This window comes from Myripristis murdjan, chromosome 1 (assembly GCF_902150065.1).
Source record: "Myripristis murdjan chromosome 1, fMyrMur1.1, whole genome shotgun sequence".
Lineage (NCBI taxonomy): Eukaryota > Metazoa > Chordata > Actinopteri > Holocentriformes > Holocentridae > Myripristis > Myripristis murdjan.
The window spans coordinates 38,092,376-38,101,217 of record NC_043980.1 but is presented as its reverse complement, the minus strand read 5'-3'; the positions used below and the strand labels follow the sequence as shown (position 1 = coordinate 38,101,217).

At 42.6% G+C, this 8,842-nt stretch overlaps 1 protein-coding gene across 1 annotated transcript; it reads right to left on the bottom strand.

Annotated features, from left to right (window-relative positions):
• Positions 1-257: 257 nt before the first annotated feature.
• Positions 258-8,171, bottom strand: LOC115362551 (sialoadhesin-like). Its single transcript, XM_030056516.1, has 8 exons — positions 8,048-8,171; positions 7,842-7,931; positions 4,986-5,207; positions 4,322-4,651; positions 2,674-2,931; positions 602-686; positions 454-505; positions 258-344 (listed from the first exon to the last, which is right to left on the bottom strand). Exons 2-8 carry the CDS (start codon positions 7,882-7,884, stop codon positions 258-260), a joined length of 1,077 nt encoding a protein of 358 aa, XP_029912376.1. The 5' UTR covers positions 7,885-7,931; positions 8,048-8,171.
• Positions 8,172-8,842: the final 671 nt, after the last annotated feature.

Below are 8,842 nucleotides of genomic sequence, written 5' to 3'. Positions count from 1 at the left end.
ATTGACATAGCAGTTTTTACAGCATACAGTTAAAAGTGGTTCACATGTGGAAATTAAAAACAAATGCATAGAAAAACAAATCCACAAATACACACAGATCTATGGAGAGGCTTGCCTGTAAAAATGAGACTTAAGAAACAAAACCCTGATGTAACCTTATGCATAATACCAGCAACATCAATGATAATGACATTCATCACAGAAATACCACCATGAACTGCACATTGCATTTTATAATATCCAGGACTGACTGGACTTTACACACTGTCCTCCTGCTCTGCTGGCTCTCCCTGTGCTGCAGTGGCAGGGCTCATGGCTAAGGTCTCATATTGAGAGTCCGTGGGCTGTGAAGAGGAAACAGACAAGGTGAGGGAGGGAGATGCTCGCTCTCCTTCTGTCTTTGTAACACACACATATACACACAGCACTTTCTAGAACAGATTTTATACTCACCTGTCCAGTCTGTACATGCTTGTTAGGCTCAGTGGTTGCAGTTTTCTTCCTCCTGCATTGAATATGTGCACATTGAATAATTAAACAAATTAGTGAAGCACAGAAAGTAGGATTACAGTGATAGAAATGATGGATTTTCAAATCTTACCACATCCACCAGCAGCAGACAGAGACAGCAACCAGGCCCAGACATACAAGAGCCAGTCTGACTGCACTCATGACGGGGGACGTTACTAAAAACCGAGATGTGAGAAATGCTTCACCAGTGCGACATACTGTGTTAAAGAAATATTTAAATCAAATAGAAGCTGTACAATAGAGGTTGTAGCAACTACTTTATCTCCCAACTGTACCGTCTACTATTCTGAGAGCTGAAGCCAGTGACTGTGTGTGTGTGCTCTGATGGTTTCACTGGGTCTTTATTTTGTTTGTACCACGTCTGAGTGTTTCCTGGTGGTCCACTGTTCCACCAGAGACTCTCCACCCTTGAATGGGTCTTTGAATATTTTTGTACATTAGAGGATAAAGCTGATATTCATTTGATCAAAGTTAAATTGTGTAGTCTAAATGCTGCAATATAAGAGCATTTTCACACCTGTAGCCTGTTTGCTGTGGCTTGAATCAGTGGAATAATTGATATTTTGTTGCACTGTACATTTGATTTGGTTTGATTTCACACCGCAAACATTTCAAATGACCAAAATGTTTCCACAAAGTTTGCACTGGATTCAAACTTGGTTCACTTGGATGATATCCAGATATTTAACCCATCTGCCACACCACCTACTTAGTTATGCATATTGTCCAAATGGAGTAAGGAATACATACAAATTATAAAAGTATTTCACCTCAATTGCTGATAAAAAGTGATTTTAACACTTAAACACAGCTTAGCTAATCTTGAAAGAGAAACTAACCAAGAAGTGAAAAGTCAGGCTCATGGTCTTTGGTGGCAGGTGATGTCAGCAGTTGTTCCACTCAGGAGTAGAGTTCAGGTTTAAGCCCTGTATTGTTGGCCAGTCACACGTCCAAGAATACAGATAACAAGAATACAGATAACTTTGGCAAAACTTTTTGATTTCCTCTGCTGTCCAGCAGGGTGTGCCCAAAGTGGATAAAGACTTAGGGCCCTATCTTGTGCCACCCGCTATCCGCTGCCACTACCCGCTACCCGCAAATTGCGGATTTAGGAATTTCCGCTATCCCTAAATGGTATCTTGCGCCACCCGCTACCCGCTATCCGTTATGCCGACTGCATCATTTGCGCCTGGAGGTGCGTCGTGGGCGTGTTTCATGCGCTATCCCTAAAGTTGCTATCTTGCGCACACACTTTAGGGATAGCGGATATCCGCTATCCCTAAAGTTTGGGCTGTTACGAGAGCGCGCCCAGGCGGCTTCAATGCGCGCCCCGACAGAGCCTCGCCACACACACGGTCGGACTGATACCGGGACGCCGCCAGAATGGACTGAGTATATTACTCATATAGACTGTTTAGAGGAAAGACTGTTTTAATTGGACACTATCGCCAGCACGTTTTATTGTTTTATCATAAGCCAGCAGCTGTGCTATATTTTTATTTTTAATATTTTATTTGCCCAATCTACCTTGTCAATAAATTAGTTTACACATAGTTCCACCTCTGCCTCTTGTGTGTCTGTGGTGTGGCCCGGGGATTTTACTCAATCAGTACAACCTTGTGACACGTCCACTTGGACACATGTGGCTCCACCTCCCGAATTAACTCGCCTATAATATAATATATAATATGTATAAAGCCAACTTGCTTTAGCCTCAGTAGAAGCCCTGAGAAAATCTACCTCCCTCTCTCCATCGCGGGTTTAGGATTTAGGATTTAGGATAGCGCATCCTGCCCTTAAAGGCAATGGCACCTGGCACACTGATTGGTTTAACTGGCGAAATGCCCAAAACACACCTATGCATAATATAGCGGGTAGCGGAGGTGTTTTGTGGATAGCGGGAGGTGCACAAGATAGCAACTTTTACGGGGGAACGCCTCTTCCTAAATCCTAAATCCGCAAATAGCGGGTTTAGGGAGTCTGGCGCAAGATAGGGCCCTTAGGCTATCTTTAGTGTCATTGATGTTATTGTCATTATTGGTAGCAAACAAACTCCCTTGAGCCATTTGGCTTTGCTGTCTTTCACCATCATAACATCCTATAAAGCAGCAGTGTCATTAGATGAGTAAGAGCAATGCTCACCTTTGACAGTGAGAGTCTCCTCAGGGGACTTGATGTCTCTGTGGGTGCTGACAGCACAGGAGTAGCTCCCTGCATGCTGCCTGCTGACTGGGTCCAGAAGCAGCTGTTTGTGGTGGCTCTCTGGTGGGCTCACAGCTCGACTGTTGTGGTACCAAATGTAGCTGCTGCTGTCAGCCAGAGGGCAGCTGGTGCTGCAGGTCAGAGTTACTCTCTGGCCCTCTGTCACCTCTGCAGAAGGAGTCACCTGAACTCTCAGGTCTGAAAGAGGGTTAGAATGGTCAGTGTAAAAAGTCGTATCAACTTGAGTTCAAGATGTTCATGTGTCTACTGGCAAAATTGGCTTGCAGCCATGCAGTCAGCACAACACGTAATCACAATATTTCTAAAGACAATATAGCAGATTCAGGTCAGGAAAGTCTGGAAAAGCATGGACAAGGAATTTGATCAAATAGAGATCTTGGAAAGTTTGATAACTGGACAACAGCTGCACAGACATGAGCATGGATCACCAGAGTGAATGATCTATCAGAGGTGGTTACTGTATGTTCTCATCACTTATCAGGTTCCTTTACTGTAGATGTAAAAACAAATATTTCTTATTGTGAACAATATCTTCACTCATAGAGTAAAGGTTTAGTTGACAGTCACATTTTCCAGCCGCTATTAGTATGCCTCATAGTACTGAATGCTAACCAGTACTATGTATTTATGACATGAAATAAAGTTGTCAAAAAAGTTATTATGATTTCAATACATCTGGGGCACCCCGGTGGCTCACCGAATAAGAGCGAGTACCATATACCAGGGCTTAGTCCTGATCGCAGCATCCTGGGTTCGAATCTGACCTCAGGCCTTTGCTGCATGTCATTCCCTCTCTCTCCCCTGCCTTTCCTGTCTCTCTCTACTGTGACTATCAAATAAAGCAGAAATGCCAAAAAAAAATCTTAAAAAAAAAAACAAAAAAAAGATTTCAATGCACCTATAACCATCATTAGTGTGAATCCTAATGGTCCTCCAATATTTGAAGAATTTTGCAGATAATCTTTCAAATAATTCAGTCCAATTCAGTTTTATTTATAAAGTATCAAATCATAATAGATGCTGTCTCAAGGTGTCTGACAGAGACCCAACAGATTTTTTCCTATGAACCAAATCTCCTTCATAAGCAAGCACATGGCCACAGCGGTGAGGAAAAAAAAAACAACTTTTTCACACGGAAAAACCCTGCAGCAGAACACAACTTATGATGGGCAGCCATCTACCTCAACGAGAGAGAGAGAGAGAGAGAGAGAGAGAGAGAGAGAGAGAGAGAGAGAGAGAGAAGACAGAGAGAGAGAGAGGGCAGAGTATAATGCAGAATATAATACAATGCATGTTCCAAATACAGATGTATAGTAACAATTAATTGTGATAACAATAATAATAATATTGAACTTGTTCACATGTAGAGCAAATTAGATCTTCAGCTGTTCAGTCTGTAGTTACCTGAACCCACCGCAATGAAGCAACTTCAACTCTCCACATACAGAGCGATCCACATCTTCTATGTTGGGATCTTCTTGAATGTAAACTTTCTGACAGCTGCTAGTCTGTGGTGCTGGAGAAACATGCTCAGGTTTTTTGTGAAACAACAAAAAAGAAGAATTACCTGTCACAGTTAAAGTCACTCCAGGACGACCAGAAAACAGCAGCTGTGTGTAATCTCCTGGGAACCTGAAGGTGTATTCTGCTGAGTCACTTTTTGTCACGTTTTTGATCATTAAGGTGAGGGAGTTGATACTTTCATGATACTCCATACGAGGTATGTTTTGGATCCTATGTTCAACATAACCCTTCGTCACAGTAAAGAAAACCTGTGGCTTGGGCATGTGAGCAGTGGGATACGAGTATTGACTGGAGATGTTCACTGTAGAGCCCTGCAGAGCACAGACTCTCCTGCTGACATAATTCACACTCCAGCAGCTCTCACCCTCAGCACCTGAAATACAGATGGAAGACTAAACATGAAAACACTTGAAGATTTTCACATTTTACTATACATGATATGATATTGGATCGGTCACTCTCAAACTTTATTTGCAGAATGGATCATGATTCATGTTTGTACACACTCAATGACTGTAATGAAGTATCATCTTATTTACACAATGCAATGCTCAGTAATAATATTAATTTGTGATAAAGGAAAAGCAGTGTGTAATTAATATGTTTGATATTATTCAGATTATACTATTCATTGCTGCTCTCTAGCAGACTCATGAAACAAATGTTTCACACCATCAGATCTACAGAACCAGTTGCTTCATACTCACACACTGCAGGAGAGCGGAGATCCTCATGGCCTTTTACAGCACAGGAGTAGCTGTCAAAAGAGGACTTTGTAGTAGAGAACTGGTGAGTGTGCCATCGTGTGTTTCCGTTTATGAACCAGGTGTAGCCAGGTGCTTTGTTGTCAGTCTGAGTACAGCTCGTGATGCAGGTCCCTCTGACAGTGTCTCCCCCTCTGGTAACAGGATCCCACACAACAGATAGTTCTGTTGAGACAGGATTATTACACTGTTCATCAGTTACTGAAGGGCATGGCTAATTGTGTATAGACATAGGGCTCTATTTTCCCGGTGCAGCGCAGGGTGGCGCAGTGAGGTGCACCCCGCACAAAGCTATTTTCGACCAGCGCAACCCGTGGGGCGCACAGTTTCGTATTTTCGCAGACCGAGGTGCGCCGAGATGGGAGTGGCGGCGCAGCAGAGGGAGGTGTCGACAGATTCAGCTTGGCGCAGTGACAGTTTCGTGCCAAAAGGCTTCGCCGAGGTGCGCCAAAAGCTCGCCTCCTGAAACCACGTCTACTTTCAGCGCAAGGCGCAGTGGGGCCGGCGCAGTGGAATTTTGGCTGACAGGCGGGCAGTGCGCACACGTCACCACAACCTCACAGATTGTCAGGCACATTAACAATGCAATAAATAACCACAAAACCACTATTCAATGCTATAATCTCAATCAGCACATAAATGTATCTCCATATCGACTGTCCCGTCACAACTGATGCCAGATCAAAGGAGACTGGCACCGTTTGGCAGCGTAATGGAAACCCAACCTGATCACCTGTCAGTCAAACAATGTGTCCAGTACGGTGATGTTAACTACACAGTTCTTCTTCCATATATATAAATATTCCACACTGGGTTTCCGTTATCCGGTAATCACCGGACTATGACTGGTAAAATCTGCCAAAGTCCGGTAATTTTTAAATGCCCAGTGAAAATATTCCCTCTAAGCACAATTTGAATTTTATTAAAACAGTCAATTTTCACGTAATTTTATTTATTTAAAAAAAAAAAAAGCCTGCGTGATCCCTGTCTCCAGTGTACCAGAGAGAGAGAGAGGTTTTTCTCTGCAGAACCGGATCAAAACAGCGCAGCGAAGTCGCCTGGGGGAGAACAAGGTCACAAGACTGATGCGCATTGCAAGTTGTGGAGAGACACTTGAGACTTTTGATTTTAATTCAGCTGCTGAATTAAGTTTTTATTGCATGTATTTGATTTCAAGTTGGCAGCACGCAGTGTTATTAAAATGATATGAGCCAGTTTTTTGTTTGCAAATTGTAGTTGAATTTGTTTGCAATTGTATGCAATGTTCATGTTAAAAGAGCACAGGCTTGTGCAATATTTATTTATTCATTTATTTTAGACTTTACGCACGTGAGTCAATTGATGGCACTCATTTTATTTGATATAGCCTACTTTTCAATAAAAATATTACGCTATAAATTGACATGCCTTGATATCATTCTTATGTAGCCTGCATATAATTTTAAGCTCAATAAATTCAGATAATATTTGACTGGAATTTTAAACATTTGTCCGGTAAATTGAAAACCTGCCGGTCAAGTTGTCTGGTGCCAATTTTTTTTCTAGGGGAAACCCTGATTCCACACAAATCAAAAATGTAAAATGCATCAATTCCTTGTCAGACACTGGGCGTTTAGAACAGCAGATGTAAAAGCTTTCATGAACCGGATTTTGTTTTAATCTCTAGTATGTCGTTGCATCAGTAGCTAAGTGATGGGAGTCAAAAGTTGCAAAACAAACATATATATAACATATATGAATACGGCAAGGATTATCCTTTGAGGTAAAAACATTAATCAAAAATGGGGGCTTCACAGTTAAATTTATATTTGCTCGTATAAATCAATAACTTTAACAGACGGTGACAGAGCTGGAAAAAAAGAGATGCGAGGCAGGTAGGTAATGGAAAGACAGGGGAATGAAGAAGACGAATGTAAGGATAGATGCATGGATGGATGGATGGATGGACAGATGGATGGCAGGTAGCTCCAGCGACATTCCAGCAGCCAAGACTGGCCTCTTTGTCCTTAGTATGTGTTGCTGCTGCTGCTCTCTTTCTCCATGTCAATTGTGTGAACGTTCATTACGCCTTACGCAGCGCATTTTAAAGGCGAGGACAGGGGCTCATTTGATTGGTTTAAAGTGAATCGGCTGTGTCAAACCCACTCCACGCCTTCTCTCCTCCCTTGCGCCAGTAGGAGGAATGGCGCAGTAGTTGCGCCAAGGCGCACGGCGTGCCAAAATTGCAAAATCCACTTGGCCACACCCACACCTCCGCCTCGCCTGGTCTGCAAAAATAGAGCCCATATTGTTCAATGCGAGATAGTAAAAACATCCTCATGAAAATATACAGAAGATATAGTATTAATGCTTCTGTCTCAGTAATAAAAAGCAAAATATTTTACTTTTGCTTCTGTGGAAAGTGGGGGCCTATATGTCACTGTGTTGGTCGGTCAGTCACCATGAATTTTGGTGACAATGGTCATGGCGCCCTCCCTCTAGCACCACCACCAGGCAAATTCATTAATCTTTCACCCTAATGTCTCAAAAACTAAGTTTATCATTTGGTCACAACATTGATGTTGTTTAGAGGATGATATTTGTCATCTTTGGTGGCCAGGAGCTTTCCTGTATCGCCACCAGCAGGCCCATTGGGGCAGCTGCGTTAGAAATAACATGGAGGTATGGCAGCGAGCTTGAAAGAGGAGACAGGTTCTATTCATGTTGTTGCACTTGCTACTGGTTGCCAGTAGAGGATGATAAAAGTTCTAGATTACTTCATGAAAAAACAGGATTGATAAAAGCTAGTAGAGCTCCAACCTCTGGGATATGTGATGGAACAGGGCTGCTCAGAGGAACACATCCTCCCTTTAGTGTAGCTCACACTGAAGCAGGTTGAGGTGACAGAATCTGGATTCAAAGAAATGGCATACAGTCTTATTGATGGAATTCGTTGCAATAATTAGTCAGAACATGTATTATCAAATACTTAATGGATAAGGACCCAATTAGCTGTCACCACTCACCCACTGAGACCTCGGGGGCTCTGAGCTGCTCGTAGCCTTTGACAGCACAGGAGTATGTGGCTGCCTCCTCACTGCTGACCAGGTGTTGGTACCAGGGAGACCAGTCCTGGTAGACAAACTCTCCATTCTTGTACCAGAGGTAGGTTGGAGTGTTTCCAGTCAGAGGACAGCTGGTGCTACACATCAGAGTTACTCTCTGACCCTCTGTCACTGGGACTGGAATCACCTTTACCTGGAGGTCTGGAAGGATGATACAGAAAATTACTTCATATACAATTCATACTGATATTATTATTAAAGTAATAAAACACTGACAACAAACCATGGTACCTGTAACTTGGAGGACAGTTTCAGAGGAATAAATTCTGGTCATGTATCCTGGGTTCTCATTGGCGTCTCTGCAGCTGTATGTATTTGCATCACTCTCTCTTAGATCATTGATTCTCAGAGTGGAGTCACTGTCTGTAGACTGAATGTATGTTATACGACGTCCGTCTACAGAAACTTCACTATGAAGATAAGCAGAGCCCCCCCAGGCTACAGTGAACCATGTCTTGGCTGAAGTGGGACGTGCAGCTAAACAGGGCAGATCCACTGATGAGCCCTTCAAGGCACAGATGGTCTTTGCTTGTCCAAGAAATCCTGAAACACACAAAATTCTATTTTTAGAAGATCTGGACTCATTTCTGTTTTCCAGTTTCATTTTCAGTAATCACTGACTGACAGTATACTGTACATTAGATGAACTCATCAGGCTCATTGTAACATGAAATCATACACCTAGTGTTTGTGTTT